A 19,117-nucleotide genomic window follows, 5' to 3' on the forward strand; every position below is an offset into this window, starting at 1 on the left:
TTATTATTATATTGCTAAACTAAACAATCATTATAATATATTTTCAGCATATTTCCCTAATCTTATTTTATTATATTGACAATAATTTAATTTTGTAAGCAATTTGATTCTTATTAAAATTAGGGTTATGATATGCTAATTAACAAAATGATTTTTTTGAATATATATCTAAACTAAACATTCATTTTTATATATTTGTAACAATCATTCATTTGTATATATTTAATTAGAGTATGTTGGTACTAATAGGACACTATTAACATTTACAATTTTGTAACATTATATAATATAACTAAAATAGGACACTATTAACATTTTTTCCAATTATATCAAATCTTGAATATATAATCATATTATTTATTAAGCTCTCACTTGCTTAGCTTAATTACATTTAGTAATATAATTATATTTTGGAAAATATGTAAGAAGCAGTTTATGTTTTTGAGATTTTGGATGTGTTAATGAGGTTATTGAGTGAGACATTGTAATGAAAATAAAAGGCATAAAGTACTACTAGTAAATTGATACAATCATGAAAGTGCAACAGCAGCAGCAATTGAGAGTAGTAACTACATCAAGCAAACAAGCAGAAGAAGCCCATAATTCCGTTCAAAAAAACCGGAATTGAAAGCCATTTTTGGTCTCATTTGAAGAGCCATAACAAAGCAGGAGAGGGCTGTATGTACATACAAAAGTTCCTAAATAAATCAATCAAAACTGAACAACATTTTTGAGAGTTTAGACTAGTAATGCACGCCGTTTCCATTGCTATAGATAATGTCAACAAGTGGACGAGTAGCCTTGTTTCCATTTCCATAGTGACGAGACGACGACGACGACTTGTTGGTGCCATTACCGATCCCATTTGCTGCTTTCCCCACACCCTTTCTTAACACTGCATCTAACTGTCCGCAGGCAGCTGCAATGAACCCTGCTTTCAACAAACAATGTCACACAATAAGAAAGCAGCCAACCAGAAGAAATTTCCAAAATACAAAACTAAAGCATGCAGCAGCAAGCAAACCAACCTAAGAAGAGAGGCGACGGTTTCCCAGGTCTAGATTTGAACTCGGGATGGAATTGGACACCGATAAAGAATGGATGGCCTAAAAGCTCAACAATCTATCAAGACAAAAACAAATTACACAAACAACCAACTTCAACACTTTTTATTATATTTATTAGGATGAATTTCAGAAACATGCATGGCCATCCCATCCCATCCCATTAATTGTACCTCCATTCGTCGACCACTTTCATCTTTACCAGTAAATGAGAGGCCAGCTTCTTCAAGTTTTTCTACCATATCCGGGTTCACCTGTATCAAACAACCCCCCACCACCTTCAGATATTCAATCCTCCTCCAACCAACAAACAAACTACTTCAAAAGAAGAAAGGATTCTCCATCCACATACCTCGTATCTATGTCTATGTCTCTCGTCAATAAAGCTCTTGTTTCCGTATCTACAAGATTCAGCGTGCATACATTATTAGCAAACCGTGCAGCATTCTTGCTTACTCATGAATAACTTTACTAGAAATGCATGAAAATGATGTCTATCTTGAGAAGCATGCAACAAAGGAGAAGGATTTACAGTTTTGCACTTTTACAGTCTGCCACATGAAAATAAGTCCTCCTAGATCCAAGACGCATTGTACCGCCCATTTGGGTTTTTGACCCCTGTTAGGATTCCAGATAAGTATTAAAAAAAATATCACATTAAAGATTCACAGTCCAATTCACATGCAAAAACAAACAAACCTCGGGCATAAATATGACACAAGGGTTCTTAGTGTTTGGTTCAAACTCAGTGCTGTTTGCATCTTTCCACCCAATAATTGATCGTGAAAACTCAATGACAGCAATTTGCATTCCTAGGCATATCCCAAAATATGGAACCTTATTTTCCCTAGCATATTTTGCAGCCAAAATTTTCCCTTGTACTCCTCTGTCACCAAATCCTCCAGGAACAAGAACCCCATCTGCACCCTGAGGACAACAACAAGTGTTATCATAAATAATTAAGTAAAATCCATTTGAATATGACAAAAAATTATAGCATTTTTCAGCAAGCTTAAAAACCAACCTTCAACAAGCTCCACGCCTTTCTATAAGCATCAGGATTCTTCATACAGAAGTGGAAGAAGTTGTGAGTAATTAGACGAATGAGCAAGGACAATCATATAACACTGACCTCGGTAGCAGTTGCATCTTCAAGGTCACTGGATGGAACCCAATCAACACAAAGTTTCCTGCCGCATGCCACAGAACCATGCAAAAGGGCCTACAAGATAGAAAATCTTGCAGATTAGTCAGCAGCAACAAAGATGTTGCATGCACAAATAAGCACTCCATGCTTTTGTACACCTTACAAAAAAGAAATCAAATCAAACTTGTAATCAATAGCAGGATTTAGTATATTTTTGAAAGTCCAGTATAAAGGAGTCAACCTTTAACACAGAAAGATAGGAATCCGAAAGTCCAGTATATTTTCCAACCATAGCAATTCTGACCTGCAAGTAAATAAGTCCAAATAAATTGTTTAGAAACATGGAATGATTTCATACTTGAAGTCAATAATCTAGAGTCATCATAAGGGGGCTTCAGGGCTTACGGATTCTTGCAACATATCACAGAGCTCGGCTCTGGATGTCCACTCCGACAAATGAGGCTCACTGGTGATACTACAAAAAATAAATAAAAAGTTATTTTTTCCAGCAGACTGTAGAAAAAGATACATATGAAGAAAGTTCTGCCAAATGCCAATAAAAGAAATGAAATGCATTAAACACACCCAAGGTTCAGGACTTTTGAGATTGCTTCGTGTGCCTTCTGATCCTAAACAGATGGAAACAATTAATCAAGAATTCTCTGTAAAAAGTAATAACAAGACAAGAATTATACTAGTAAGATTTGAACCAACAGATCATCTTAAAAGATATGTATAGAACACATACTTTTAAAAGTAAAGGAACGTGCCAGATGTTGGAAACATCATACAAAGTGAGTATGTTTTCTTCCTGAAAAATAAAGCTAATGCATTGTTAGGATTTCACCATGTATAATGAAAAATGAAGGGTTCAGTGAATATAGATACGAAATAATAATATTTAGCCTTAAACTACACATACTGGGACATGGCAAAACTGACAAAGTTTTCGCTTCACATTCTCTTCGAGTTCCTGAAATTGAATGGGTGAGTCAGAAATAAAGCATGAACAACATATATATGTTAAGCATAATAAAAGGGTGAGGGAGAGATGGAGACCGCTGTGCTGCGGCAAGCTAAAATATTTGGCATCAATCCCAAGCTTCTAAGTCCTTTGACACTATGCTGAGTGGGTTTAGTTTTCTGAATACATAAAAAGACAATCCATGAAATCATCTTATAAGTAGAGTTGGAGTTGGAGTTGCAATTATTAACATGTCTAGACTATTTTAGAAGAAGTAGTGTTTATAAGAAAAGTTACCTGCTCACCAACAACGTTCAAAACAGGCACAAGGCTGACATGTATCAAGCAAAAGTTGCCCGAACCTGCATAATTCAGAATTGGATTTTATAGAATGTCATAAATATAGAGAAGTATTAAACCAAAGTCGTACCAACACGGTAAGAGAATTGTCCCAAAGCCTCAATGAATGGCATTGATTCTATGTCCCCTGTATAGATAGAGGCAGACAGACAAACAAACAAACAGGTCATCCATCATTTTCATGAAACACAAAACATGGAAGCATAGAAGAACGTTTTAGGTATTAAATTGATAACTTTTTATACCTATTGTACCACCCAATTCAATGACGCACACATCAGCTGGCCCTTCTTTTCCATCCACTGGGATGGCTGCCACTCGCTCAATCCAATCTTGAATGGCATCTGTTATGTGGGGGACAACTTGAACAGTTTTCCCAAGATAGTCTCCTCTTCTCTCTTTGTCAATTACAGACTATCAAGGAAGGAACACGTTTATTTTTATTGTTTTCAGTTGTTAAGGACACTGACTGTATATGTTAAACCAACAACATATGCTACATTGAATTGGATTGGATTGGATTGGATTGGATGGTTAATTCTTGCCTGATAAATTTTTCCAGTAGTGATATTATTGTCACGTGTCAATTTGATATCCAGGAAGCGTTCGTAGTTTCCAAGGTCTAGGTCCACCTAAATCACAAGAAAAAAAGTTACTACTTTACCTAACAAAATACAGTAGGAAAGATACAGCATAAAATTGAGGAGAAAACGCAGTAAATTCTTCTTCTTCTTCTACTTCAAAAATTCATGTACTGACTGACACAAAGTCATGAAATATTTTCTTCTCAAATTGGCTTGCGAATCCTTTTGGTTCAAATTAAAGCTCATAATATATATATATATATATATATATAGTTGTTGAATATGTACTGAAATGTAATTGATAAAATAATAGCACGAAATGAATTCCTACCTCTCCACCGTCATCTAAAACAAACACCTCTCCATGTTCAAAAGGAGACATAGTCCCAGCATCAGTATTCAGGTAAGGATCTGATAAATCAATCAAATTAATGGTGGATTGTAAGTAAGAATTAATAATATATTTGTCTCATGATCAAAACAAGATATATATAAATTTAACCAAATGAAAACTGTCATGCTTTTAATTTATGTCAGCACTTGATGAAAAGAAAAAAAGATTAAACAAATGAGGAAATTATAATAACATGTTTTTGGTAAACTCAAATAACACTTTTCCTCTCTCACTGAAATAGTATGAAGTATGTTTATGGATAGAGACAGAAATGAAAAACAAGTATTTGAAAAGAAAAGAAAAGAAAAGAAAAGATTAATGAAGCAGGGTGGTTTTTGTTAGATTGGTAATGGAACAACTTCACAGACAAGAGAAAGAAAAGAAAAAGATATTGATTTCGTTAGATCATAAAAAAGTGATAGAGGAAAAGGAAGATCAAAATTTGGAAGCCAGATGGAAAAGAAGAAGAAGAGACCAATCTTTATTGAAGTAACTCGAAGGCCGCATGCATTGAGAAGGACACCTACGCTGCTGGCCGTCACCCCTTTCCCCAGACCGCTAACAACTCCGCCCGTCACCAAAACATACTTCATTCTTCTTCTTCTTCTTATGATGATTGATGATTGATGAAAACACCTCCTCCTCCTCCTCCGATGCTTGACTGCCTGCCTGCCTGCCTGCCGCCTATTTATAATTAATTGAATTAAAAAATAAGTTTCTAGAATGAAAGAGGTTCATGAAGATTTATGCTTCCAAGTAGTTCCCAATACAAGTAAAAACAGGGGAAGATAAAGAAAAAGAAACGTACTGAAATTGTGATCAGTTTTCCACCTGAACTGAACAGGCTGCTAAAAAAGAAACAGTTAGTTACAGAGAGAGAGGCACTAAAAGCGTGAGGGGGGATAAAGATGCCGTGAAGTGAAGCGTGAATGGAGGAGGGAAGGCGCGCGGGGAGAAAAGAGAGGGAAAGGCGGCTTGAAGAAGAAGAAGAAGATGATGCAAATTAGTAGTAGTTAGACAGAAAAACCAGGACCCCTAATTCTCTCTCTCTCTCTCTCTCTTTCTTTCTTTCTTTCTTTCTATTGTTATATGTTTTAGAAACAACCAATGAATTGACGCTTTATAGTGCAAATCACAACCCACTAACAGCAGCAGCAGCAACTGCGCGAATGAAGAAGATGATTTTCATTTTCATTTTCATTTTCATTTTCATTTTCATTTTCATTTTCATTTTCATTTTCATTTTCATTTTCATTTTCATTTTCATTTTCATTTTCATTTTCATTTTCATTTGGGGTTTATTAGATTTTACTCTCTTTTAAACAAAAACACATTTAATCTTATATAATTTCTTTCTTTTTATTTTTTAAAAAAAGTTGGATAAAATATGATATAAAAATTCAAAGTTAAGTTACAAGTCAAGTCCAACCGGCGACTGGATAAACATGTTAAGACTTTTAGCCCCACATAATAAATAAATATTAAATAATATATCTTTTCCTTTAATTAATTAATTATTTATTTATTTATTTGTTGGTTGTTTTTTCCGGCAATAAACGGCTAACCCCCCTCCTCTCTATCCGTTAGGGTTTTCCATACTCTAAATAATATATAATAGCTAAGCTAAGTAGTATTTAGAGGGCTTACCCTATAGGCATAGCGCCGCATCGCTTTTCTTTTCCATACCTTTTTCTCTTTCTAATATCTTATCTTGCTTTTCTTACAAAAATCAAATATATATATTATGTCCTTTCTTATTTTCACTATAATCAAAATAATATAAAATATTTATCCCCCATCCCTTTCATTAATATATATATATATATAGTATAATATACATTAAATAAAGATTTTTATAGTATAAATCAATTTTATTTTATTAAAAAGAAAAACAGGAGAATCTAAATGTGAAGATTCATTCATTCATTCAATTCTCATAAATAATTATAATTAAAAATAAAATAAATTAGAGAAAGATTCGAATCTGTTTCCTTATTGTATGGCCCATATCTACTACTTACTAACTGGTGGGCCTCAATCACCTCACGCCTAAAATATAAAGGTACACCAAATTATAAAAAGAAAATAAATAAAAAAAAAGGCAACAAAGACTATTTCAAAACGATTTTTCTGTCTATCTAAAAACTATTATTAATAATAATATACACGTATTTTCTATATTCAAAAATCAAAATAGATATATAATTCTTCCTTTCTTTTTCTTTTTAATTATTTTTTCTCAAGCCAAGCATGCATGATACTAGTACAATCACTTTAATGGTTTATTGATTATTTTCAGTGAGATTCAAATTAATTAAAACGATAAACTTCAAAAAGTCTAAATTTAATAATCCATTCCATGCACCTAAATTTGAGTATACATGTTATACTTGTTATTTGAGAGTATTAATTGCATGTTAAGGACAATAGGCACGTAGCTAGCTAGCTAGCTAGCTAGACCTAAACCAAATGACCGATATTAATTATCTGAAAAAGAAATGGTACGTACGTGTTCATAAAAAATATATATGATGCTTATGCAAATTAAGAAACAAATCCATTTTCACGAGTCGATCTCCTGTTAGTTAGTTAGTTATTAAAGTACTTGATTTATATTAATATTTACGGGACCAAATTAAGGAAAAATAAAAACAACCAGGGGGAGGGGGCTATTAATTATTATAAGTGGAGTAAAAAGTTTGATTTATTATTAAAAAAATAATAGATAAAACTTAAAGAGTGGTGAAGAAATAAAAGATATATAATTAGTGGATAACATATAATATACATATAGGAATAGTAGTAATAGTAATAGACTAATAGTAATTTAGGTGGGGATAACGTCAAAGGCACCTCACGCAAAGTTCCAAATAATTAAATTTATTATTAATAAGAAAAAGTGAAATAAAAGAATCCTTATTTGTCAAGTAACCTAGCTAGCTAGCTACCTAACAACCACTACTCTCCATGTTCCTTTTTTGAAATGGGAACAACTTTTAATATATATCATGTAATACCTAACCACCACTCTTAATTAGCCACGCACATGCTCTTGCTACACGTACGTACATTCTCTACTTAATAATAAAAATTCATTATCACATCCTATATATACATATATATATATATATATATATATATATATATATATGCATGTTGCATCAATTCATCATATATAATTAACGTCCGATTCGATAGCTAGCTAGGGTTAATTCATTTGCATGTGATGTGTCCGATTCTAATTACGTAATCTACAAATTAAACTATATATATATATTTATTTATTTATTTTTTAATTCATTAACAACACTTTACAAAATAAAAATTAATAATAATAATAATAATAATAATTTGAAATCTAGACACGTCTTCTTCGAATATCAGTACTAAATTAATTAATACTCAATTTCTGGATTAATGTACTGTTACTGTTACTTTCTCAATATATATATATATCAATCACATTCTTACACAACTTCAAAGTTCAAAGTTAATTAAACTATAAATTTGTGGAGTTGTGCATCATCCATTCCATTCATGAGTTAATTTTAATTTTTATTTTTAAAAGAGGTTTGATGTTGTTATCAATTTTTTTTTTTTTTTTATAAGAATGTAACATGACAATGACACCCCATATAAATGACTTTCCCTCTCATTTAAATTTTTTTAAGTGATCCTTAGATCTATTAAGAAACACTTTGTGATTTGAATTATCTTGTTGGATTGATATTATTATACATTTATTTTTATTTAACTTATTTTTATTGTGGATCGATCCAATATTAGAAGAAAATAATAAATTATATGGAGAAAATATATATATATATAAACTAATTAATTAAGCTATAAATACCATATATAGTATTGTTATTTTTTAAGTTTTATTCTTTTAGAAAATAAACAAAGAAATATTGTAAAATAACTTGTGGGGCGGTGAAAAAGAATAATAATGACATGTATCTTTGCATCAAAACTACTAGTCATGCCTTAATTAATTTGACGATTTAAGAGAGGTCTGTGTCGATTTTTTTTTTTTTATCTTCAGTTGACTTTTAACTTGAGGAAAATTAATTAAGCTCATGAATCCATGTGTCCAAATTAAATTAAATTAAATATATAGTTAATAAATAGGAAATCATGATATGCTTATATATATATATTGTGGTAAAAATTAGATAAATATTAATTAAACAAATATATAGATTGATTCTTAATTTGAAACAAAATGATTATTTTAATTTGATTTATTAAAAAAAAGTATAACTAGTAATATATATATAGTTTTAATTTCATGACATGCATGTTCATATATTAATTTAATAAAAGAGTATGAACGGCTAATTAAAATTAGAAATGATAAAAGATATTTAAAAAAAGAAATTATAAATTATAAGATAATTTTATCAAAAATAAATAAATAAAGATAAGAAAGAAGGAATGAATCAGCAAAGTCAAACCTCAAAAGCTAGATAGTCTTCACTTCATTCCTCTCGATCGATCAATCTCATACAAATTAAGAATGTGGCACAATAAATAAATAAATAAATAAATAAATAAATAAATGTAATTTATTTAATTAATTAAGGGGGTGGCAATCGTCTTGTGAGAGCTAGCTAATTAATAAAAACATATATATATATAGAGCGGGAGAGGTTAATTAAATGTTGGCCCATTTCTAGACAAATTAAAATTAAATGAAGGCTCCTAACTTCAAAACCTAATTAATACCCCCGTGTTCAATTGTGGCCTACCTTAATTTGTATTCTTAATTAATTAATTGCTATTAAATTAATTGATTATATATATATATATATATATATATGAGAAATGATTAGGTGAAAGAATTTTGGTGAGTGAATGACGTGGCATAATCTTCGCTGAAAAAATCAAATAATTTCTCTCTTTTCTCTGACTTTTATCCTCTGACTTTTACATTTTCCAACCAATGAAGGTGATGCCACGTCATTCCCTCACCAAATTTCCTCATTAAATTCTCTCACTCTATCACTCCTCTGTATATATATTAACATCCACCAACTTCCAAATAACACTCCACAAAGAGACAAAGACAAGAAATTCCTTGGAAACCACGTACCGGCAATCAACCCTTAATTTATAACCTAGGCGACTCGTTAATAATAATAATAATAATGATAATAATAATAATAATAATAATAATAATAATAATAATAATAATAATAATAATATTAAGGGTACGAACTGATGATCACTCCATTCATCTTCAACTCGCTTCCATTTTTTGTGGCTTTGGGTGGTCGATTAATTATATATCACTTTTTGTTGTTGATATATATATTCTCTATCATCTTAAACTTGCTTCTATTTAATTTCCAATTTCTTTAATTATTTGCACAGTTTTACTTTGCACTTTGTTAATTTGGTTTTGTTTTGGTCGTTTTCTACTTTGGCAATTTATAAAATCACTCTTTACTTAAAATAAAAAATAAAAAGTTTATAGCTACCAACAATTAAAGGAAATCCTTGGTTCTTTGAAGATCCATATATAGACTTATTGGAGGTCATTCTAGTGACATGCATGGCTATCGTTTCTCTGGGTGGATACGTGGAAGGATAGCTAGAATTTATTATTGATAGTTTATTAAATTGACATAGTTTCAAATTATATATATATTAAAGATTCAACAATTTCATATTCCACCTTATTAAAGCTATTAAGTGTATTTAAATTTTTTATATATTTTAACTCTTTAATTTTCCTTATTTTTATATAAATTCATACATTTGTAATTATAATAACACACCGAAAATACATTCTTAATATAGTTCTTTTACTTATTCTTTATTTCTTGGTATCAGAGCCATTATTCGGTTTTAACAAACCTATATATCTAATTGGTTAAAATAAAATTTTATACAACTGATTTTCAAAAGTCAAATTTATAAGTAAAGACCCTTTTTAAAACGGGTACGAAAGATTTAGCGCAAAAGTTCGTTCCTGAATATCACCAAACTACGAACTTAAAGAAACATTGACTAAAAATACGTTTGTACACCTATGCCTTTTTATTGATTTTTAAAAATTAGTTGGCGATTCTATTTAAAATAAATAATCTTTTAAATTAATCTAAATTTTCAAAAAAAATAAATTTTAATTTGATTATAACAAATCTGAAGATTATTTAAATTTAAACACAAATTAATTATTTTTATATTTAATTTTAAAAGAGAACGGAAATTATTTAAAATCTTTTAAAATAATATTTTATTTAAAAAAAAAGTTTAACATACAAACCGAGGTTAAAATTCTCGAGTGTCAAACTTTTCCGTAATTACATTAGTTAATACCTTTTAAATGGACATACAATGCAATGAATATTAATCAATTATTCTATGATGTACTTTTTAGATTTAGGTATTTACTTTTAAATTAAATTTTAAGTTTGTATTAAATTTAAGGTTGGTGAGTGTTTTTATGAATATCCAAAAGATCACTATTAAATAAGTTCATTAAAACAAAAGTGTCTAACTTTCTTTCTTACAAAAAAAGAAAGATAATTCTATTATAACGGATAGTATGGTTTATGTGTAGCTAGTGATTTATTATTATATTAATAATGTTTGGTTTACAATAGCTATATTTTATACGGTATAATTAATTAATTAATTATAAATAAATAAAAAAGAAGAAGTTGAATGAGGAGGAAGAAAAAGGACAATTTGAATTTTATTTTGTCGGGTAAGGAAAAGAGGAGAGGGGAGTGCGTTATGACAGTTAGCCACGTTAGAGACACGTGCTCCTCTATTATTTCTTTGGTTGAAGTTTGGGGGCACTGGTGGTCCCCACCCCACCCCCACAAAGACAGTTGACCGTTCATCCTGTACGGGTTGGTTGGTTGGTTGGCCCTATCATCCCAACGGCTGCCGACAACAAAAAAAAAAAACGATCCTTTCTTCTTCTTTTTTTTTTTTTTTCTCTTCCTCGTAGTAACATCATGTCATATATATATATATATATATATAATGCGCAAGTCATCGATCTGATTATCGTCAAATTTGACCATTAAGTTGTTAAAATCAATTCATGCATCATGATATGTTGGAAAATTTTGAAACAGAGAGAATTTAACAACATAAGAACATGCACGACGGTTAGGACTTCTTAATTGTCGATCCTGATGATCAACTATTATTTTATTTTTATTTTTTGAAAAAGGTTCGATCTTTAATTATAATAAATAAATAAATGTTCAATTCCTATATGTATATATTAATACCCACTACGCATATGCCCTATGCCCCCAATTAATGGCGTCGTGCACTTTTCCTCCTCCTCCGCTCCATGCGCCATTAATGGCGTCCAGGGACCAGACCAGACTCCAGAGTCCACTCCAACCATTTTTTTTGTTACAAAAAAATAAAATAACTGATCACTTTTAAATTAGGTGTAATATTATTTTCCTCAAGCTCAAATTTATTTGAATAACATTTTTTGTTTGACAATCACCAAAGTCATCTCACCATTTCCCTTACAATATAATATGGTTACGGTTTGTTATGATATACAAAATTGTAGATATAATCATAACAAAACTGTAGATATAGCATAATTATATCTACATTAAATTATAAAAGTTGTTTGAATTATTAATATTTATATATACAGTATTATTCAAGTATTATTTATACATGGAATGAGGTATAAAATAGTACCTACTAATATTAATATTAGTTATAAAGACTATAAATTTTTTTAAAAAAATAATATTCTTTTTTACTTTTTACATTTATAAATTTTAACTTTTTTTTATTATATTTTAAAATATAATAATAAAGTATAAATATATATTTATTTATATTTAACTGTATATCATTTTTTTTAATTTAAATAATAATAATAAATACTTAATTACATAATTTTTGATTTTTTTAATTTATATATATATATATATGATAGAAAAATTATATTATTTTAAAGTATAGAAATTTAAAAGTTATAATTTTACATAATTAAATATAATAATTAATAATTTTAATTAAAAATATAAAAATGATAATTTTACATAATTAATAATGTTAAATAAAAATATAAAATTATTAAAATTTTAATTTCTTTATTATATTTTAAAATATAATAATAATAAATTATAAATAATTATTATTATTTTTATTATTAATTAATATAACTTGTATAATTTATTTTTAAAACTAATTATAATTATACATTTTAATTTCAAATATTATTTTATAAAATTATTATTATTAATATTTTATAATTATATAAGTTAAATTATATATAAAATATGGTAAACCATGTAACAATATTATTTATTTTAAAATACATTTTTATACGCATAATTATATATTATATATTTATTAATTTTAATATAATTAATAATACAAACTAATTATAAGATAAATATTAAAATAATAATTAAAAATAATTTATATAAATTTAAGGATAAAATAGTCTTTTTATACTTCTTACTAATTTTTTATATCACCAACCAAATACACAATAATAAAACATATATAATTTATACATATTTTATATTTTCAACTAAACACTAATAACTTATATAATTTATATCTTCTAATTCCCTTTACAGTTTATCCCATATATTTAATACGACCTAACAAAAATTACCTATATATATAAAAAATGATTAGGAGAAAGAATTTGTGATCACAATTTAATTAGCAATCTAATTCGCTGAAAAAATAAAATTTTATCTTTCTTCTCTCTCATCATTCTTAATCATTTTCATTTTCATTCTCAAATCAAACTTCATTCTCTGTCAAATTTTCTCTTCTATCACTCTTTTATATATAAACATAATAATAATTTAAAATAAATATTAATAAAATTATTCATAAAGTGTTGTAAGTTTTTTAATTAATGAAGATATAACACATTTTTATTTAAGTCTTTTAATTATGGTTTACTTTATTGTTTTTATTTAAAAAATTTTAAATTAATTATATTAGATCTGGTTTGGTTATGTTTTTTTTTTAAATCAAGAGAGAGAAAAATTAAACAATGGGTGATGATTTTGAGGAGGTAATGGTTATTTTTGGTAAAAAGACCAAAAATTTATGAATATATATAAATAAAATATAAAATAATAATTTAAATTATAGGATATTTTAGTATTTGATTAATGAAATAAGTGATGTGATTAATGAGAAATGATTGATTCAAAAATTGATTTGGTAAAGATTAAGGCTTTGTTCTCTTTGGGTTTTTTAAAAAACTCATTGAAAATCAAATTTTCAATCCATCACTTCTCAACAATCACATCACTCATTTCATTAACCAAAATACTAAAATACCCTCTATTTTAAATTATTATTTTTTATTTTATTCATATATTTTAATATCTTTTAAGTATTTTTACAAAAAAAAACATCACCTGCTCAAAATCATCACCAATTATTAGTTTTTCCCTTTTTAGATTTTTTCAAAAATCTCAATCCAAACCAGACCTAAAATAAAAATCAAACACCTAACTTTATATATATACCAACTTCTCTTATTGAGTAGAGATTGGAAATGAGTAAATGAAAAGTATAATTTTTTAATAAATTTATATATGTTGCCTATAATATGTTTTAGTTTTAATTGTTATTGTTAGACTGAGGTTGGTTTTTTAAATAATTCAATAAAATCAAATATTATTAATTTATTTTCTTTCTCATCTACTAAATTAATAAATTTATTAATTAAAATATTAAAATATTTTTTATTTTAAATTATTATTATTTATTTTATTTATATATATTAACACTTTTAAAGTTTTTTAAAAAAAGAAAAAAATTATTATCTCCTTAAAATCATCACTAATAATCTTCTTTTTCTTTCCAAGTTATTTAAATAAATTGAACCATGCAATGCCTTAAATCATTTTGGGTAGAAAGAAGGATTCTGCGGAATCACATGCATATAATAATAATAATAATAATAATAATAATAATAATAATAATAATAATAATAATAATAATAATATGTCATGCATGTGTGATAAGGTAGCTAGGTATGTATTTACTTACGTGGCAGTGCATAATCGAAGGGTGAAAATGGACCAACATCATCATTCATCATCATTCATCATCGATCATCTTCTTCTGGTCATGGGGGGTCTGTTTCTTTCTTTCTTGCGTATAAAGCTGCAATTCCATGCCTTTCCCCTTCTCTTCAGACATTATAATATATATAAATAATAGCAATATATCTATTCTCTATATTAGAGAGAATTAGGGTTTGTTTCAGGAAAAAAAAATTTAAGTTATATTTAGTTTTTTTTTTAAAAAACTTTTGTTTTATACTAATTTATCTTTTGAGTTTAGAGCATATAGTTTAAGTGAGAAAATGATGACTTAGAAAAATGATAAAATTAGAGGATAATTTTAGTATTTAAATAGATAAAATTATTGATAAAATTGTTGATATAATATTTAATTAAATTTTGGGATACATCGAACCAGCCTTAAATATAAGGCTAGTCGAATTAATGTGGTGAAGCATGTTTGTTTATTTGTTTGGAAACTAATTAACTCTTATTGTACATATATTGAGATAGAGTTGATTTATAAGAGATTAAAGGTTAATTATTCAATTCTACTCTAAATTGAATTGAAAATCATTACATTATATGAGGTTAATATTATGTTAGTTTTTTATATTAAAAAAATATAATTAATTAATTAAATATTAATATTATTGATTTCAGCACGTACCTACAATCACATTCTTTTTTAATAGACGTTGTTTAGTTAATTTAATTGGATTGAGAGTGATAACTAACTAACATATGCATATTACACTTTGACGACATCTTACTGTTTTTGTTTAAATTAAATAAATAAATTGTGTGTGCCTTGTCAGCTATGACACAACTCCAGCTCATTGGCAAACGTCAAGTAATTCCAATCCCACATCACATCTCATATCTTATGACAGTGTTTAATTTGATGATTAATTACGAAGTAATCTTGGTCAATTGAGAGATAAATAATTTAGGACTTGTTTGTGGAAAAATATTTTTTTAGTTTTATTTGAGTTTTATCTTAAAAATTATGGTTTGATAAAAATTAAGGAAAAAATTGATTTTTAAAATTTGAAGATTAATTTACTCTTTGATTTTAGAGGATATAGTGTAGGTAATAGAATAATGGTTTAAAGAGAGTATAAAATTAAAGGATAATTTTGATACTTAAATAATAAAATTATTTAATTTGATGGTTATTAAGATGTTTGGATTTTAAAATAAAAACGGAATTTTATCCTAAAATCTCTAACGAGCTCTCATGTGGGACATGATCATATTAATATTAATATATATATATATATATATATATATATATATATATATATATATATATATATATATATATATATATATATATATATATATATATATATATATATATATATATATATATATATATATATATATAGCTAGTTAATAAGATCAAGTGGTTATAAAAAAATTAAGAGAAAATATTCTAGGTTTGTTTGAATAATATATTTGTTTATTTGTATTAATTAGAGAATAATAAACAAAATCAAGCACTTAAGCTTATCTCTCACCCATGACCAAATAATAATATTATGTTTTCATTCTAAACTACTATACTAGATTTTTTTTTTATGTTTAAAAAATATTATAAATGTCTTGTCTTTTTTATTTTATTAAATGAGATGTCATATCCAGAGGTAGTCGGACTTACCCTAGAGCCAATTCTAAGTTCACGAGTATGTCGTTAAGGTCAATTATATATTTGTTTTGGGTGTGAGGGAATGAATCCAACGTTATATATAGTGTTATATATAGTGTTTGTAAGTGTGCATAGTGCAGTAGTGATAATCACTAGAGGAAGATCCTGAGATTGTGTGTGTTCTGTTATTTTTTTATTTTTTTTTTAAATATGAAAAAAAGTAAAGAAAATATATGAAAGGGACCCCACGTGGATTTTATGAGATTCCCTCCCTGCCTGCCCCCATGTGCATGTACCAATTCTGTTGTTCTGTACTCACACCGCCCCCTCTTTATTTTTACCCTAAACCCAAAGTTTTTGTTTCCTTACATATTATAGATACAAGGAAAATTAAAATGAAAGCTTTAGTGAATATATATTTAGCTTTTACTTGTAGTACTAGTACATACTTATAATTATTATGTGGATGGATATGCTGTTTTTTCTAATAGAATATTGAGAACATCACAAAAAGTAATAAAGTAGGTGGCTGAATTAATGCATATCTAAATCATTCATCTTTATCAGCTAGCTCGGACGAATAACTAGGAAGAAATTGTGGACAAGATTAGTTAGATGAAACTAAATATAGATATAGATGATATAGTGGGAGGTAAAACTAGATCTTTATGGGAGTAGCTAACTAGTATGTACTAGTACTACAAGTAAAAGCTAAATATATGATAAATGAAACTTGTTCTCATTTAGAGTTTTGTTACAAGTTAAGTTTTTGACATCCTCAATAATCCAGGTTCAACAGTTGAAGCAGATTAATTAATGAAGTTACTGACTAGGTATATCATAACCAAGGAAAAGAAGTATAAATTAATAAAGGAGGCTGAAAAGTGGAATTAATTAATTAAATAATTATATTTAAGTGAGCAAACAAACATCACAACTCACAATAGAGCCGGGAACTATAGTGTGATTGATTGATTTTAGCATGTAAGAATTAATATAGGATACTGATATGGAATATAAAATTAATGACTTTACTTTACTTGATAATCCCTTATATATTAATGTATATATCATATATAATCAATCATATGAGCAAGCAAATCAGCCTTAAATAATGTCTTTCTTTTTCTCTCTGATGGGCCAAAGTGCCAAACTCTCAATAATATAAACTTCTTCTATTGGCCCATCAAAACAAATTTTCCATTTTCAAGGTCCATTCCATTTTGATAGTGGGAGCTGAAACTCAACTCTTGGGTGTGTGTGAGGAGATTGACTCATCGGTGTGGGAGGAGAAACCTCAAAATTTGATTCCTGAATCTACTATTGAATTGCCAATTTGAGTTCGGGATTTTGGAACATCGTCATAATGGCAGACTGGGTGGCAGACTTAATAAATGTAGACGTGTGACATGCGGTATTCAAGTTTAGAAATGCAACTGCGATCACAGTTACAGAGGTTGACAATTGGACTGTTGCCTTTGATAATACGTCTCATGCACCAGGAGCAGCAAAAGTAGGAGCAGAGCAACAACGTTCTCCTGAGATGAGAGTGGAATCCTATCTAACACTCTCCCTTTGTCATACCCACCAACTCTCTCCTCGGTACGTAACCTTTCAAAGATCATTCTGTCATCCCAACAGGACAAGATCGAAAAAATTCAGACGTTTCCTCTCTGGGTGAAATATGCTACCCTATCCATGTAGCATAACTGAAAAAAGAAGGAATGTTAATTGTATATACTAATTAACAATGTTATGAAATTAATTAATGAATTGCTCTTACCATAAGGAATGTTGCAGGTCCGTGGAAAAAAAAGTTTTGTTTCTTCCATTTTCTCACACTCTCAGCAAGTCCATTTAATGTGAATTGACACCAATTTAGGTCCTTAATACTGTCAACATGAACTAGTGATTTCAGGATTTTAAACCTGCAGATTTGAAAATAAGATTCAGTTAGATTAATATGATAAAAACCCTATTACGTTCTAAATAACTATCTAATACGCTCCATATAACTACCTATAATGCTCCATATAAATATACAATATGCTCTATATAACTACAAATAATGCAACATATAACTATACAATACATTGCATATAACTACAAATAATGCAACATATAACTATACAATACGCTGCATATATCTACAAATAACGCTCCATATAACCATTTAATACGATCAATATAACTACATATAACGCTCCATATAACTATACAATACGCTTTATATAACTATAAATAACGCAACATATAACTATACAATACGCTTTATATAACTATAAATAACGCAACATATAACTATACAATACACTGCATATAACTACAAATAACACTCCATATAACTATCTAATACGATTCATATAATTACCTATAACACTCCATATAACACTCCATATAACACTCCATATAACTATACAATAAGATTCATATAACTATAAATAACGGTACATATAACTACATAATACAAGAAGCTGGAGAGTTTACTTGCACGTTGGGATTTTAGTAGCCCACAAGAAGGTAGAGACGGCGTACACAACGAAGTCACGTTTGAAGTCGTCGTCGATAGTTGCGTTGGCCAAAATTATCTCTGGCATAGAGGAAATGATGGGAGCACCGTTGGTTTCGCTCCCTACCCATCCCATCATCCAAACCCTAAGTAGGGCGAGATACTCAACTTCGTCACTAATTTTTCCAATGGACTCAGTTACACCGATCTCTCCTCTAGAGATATTCAGTATGCATTGGACATCAGCCTCATCGATAACCATATTCTGATGGTTGCTTAGAACTAGGGCACTCGTCAGTTCATCAAAGTGTTTAAACAAATAAATTGCAATTGCGCATGGCAATTTGGAGACACGTAGAGAAAGGAGAGAGCCGAAGCCGATGTCCTTGACAACTTGC

General features: G+C 28.3%; 1 protein-coding gene across 1 annotated transcript; it reads right to left on the reverse strand.

The window, feature by feature from the left end:
- Window positions 1-488: 488 nt before the first annotated feature.
- LOC124911919 (CTP synthase-like) lies at window positions 489-5,180 on the reverse strand. The gene is made up of 20 exons (XM_047452453.1): window positions 4,989-5,180; window positions 4,451-4,530; window positions 4,081-4,167; window positions 3,781-3,949; window positions 3,606-3,662; window positions 3,473-3,537; window positions 3,271-3,354; window positions 3,134-3,184; window positions 2,960-3,022; window positions 2,797-2,840; window positions 2,617-2,686; window positions 2,453-2,515; window positions 2,197-2,286; window positions 2,089-2,127; window positions 1,764-1,991; window positions 1,597-1,682; window positions 1,417-1,465; window positions 1,238-1,318; window positions 1,029-1,122; window positions 489-931 (listed from the first exon to the last, which is right to left on the reverse strand). The coding sequence occupies exons 1-20, from the start codon at window positions 5,104-5,106 to the stop codon at window positions 744-746; spliced, it is 1,806 nt and encodes a 601-aa protein (XP_047308409.1). The 5' UTR covers window positions 5,107-5,180; the 3' UTR covers window positions 489-743.
- Between the last annotated feature and the right edge of the window lie 13,937 nt (window positions 5,181-19,117).

Source organism: Impatiens glandulifera, chromosome 8 (assembly GCF_907164915.1).
Source record: "Impatiens glandulifera chromosome 8, dImpGla2.1, whole genome shotgun sequence".
NCBI classification, from domain to species: Eukaryota; Viridiplantae; Streptophyta; class Magnoliopsida; order Ericales; family Balsaminaceae; genus Impatiens; species Impatiens glandulifera.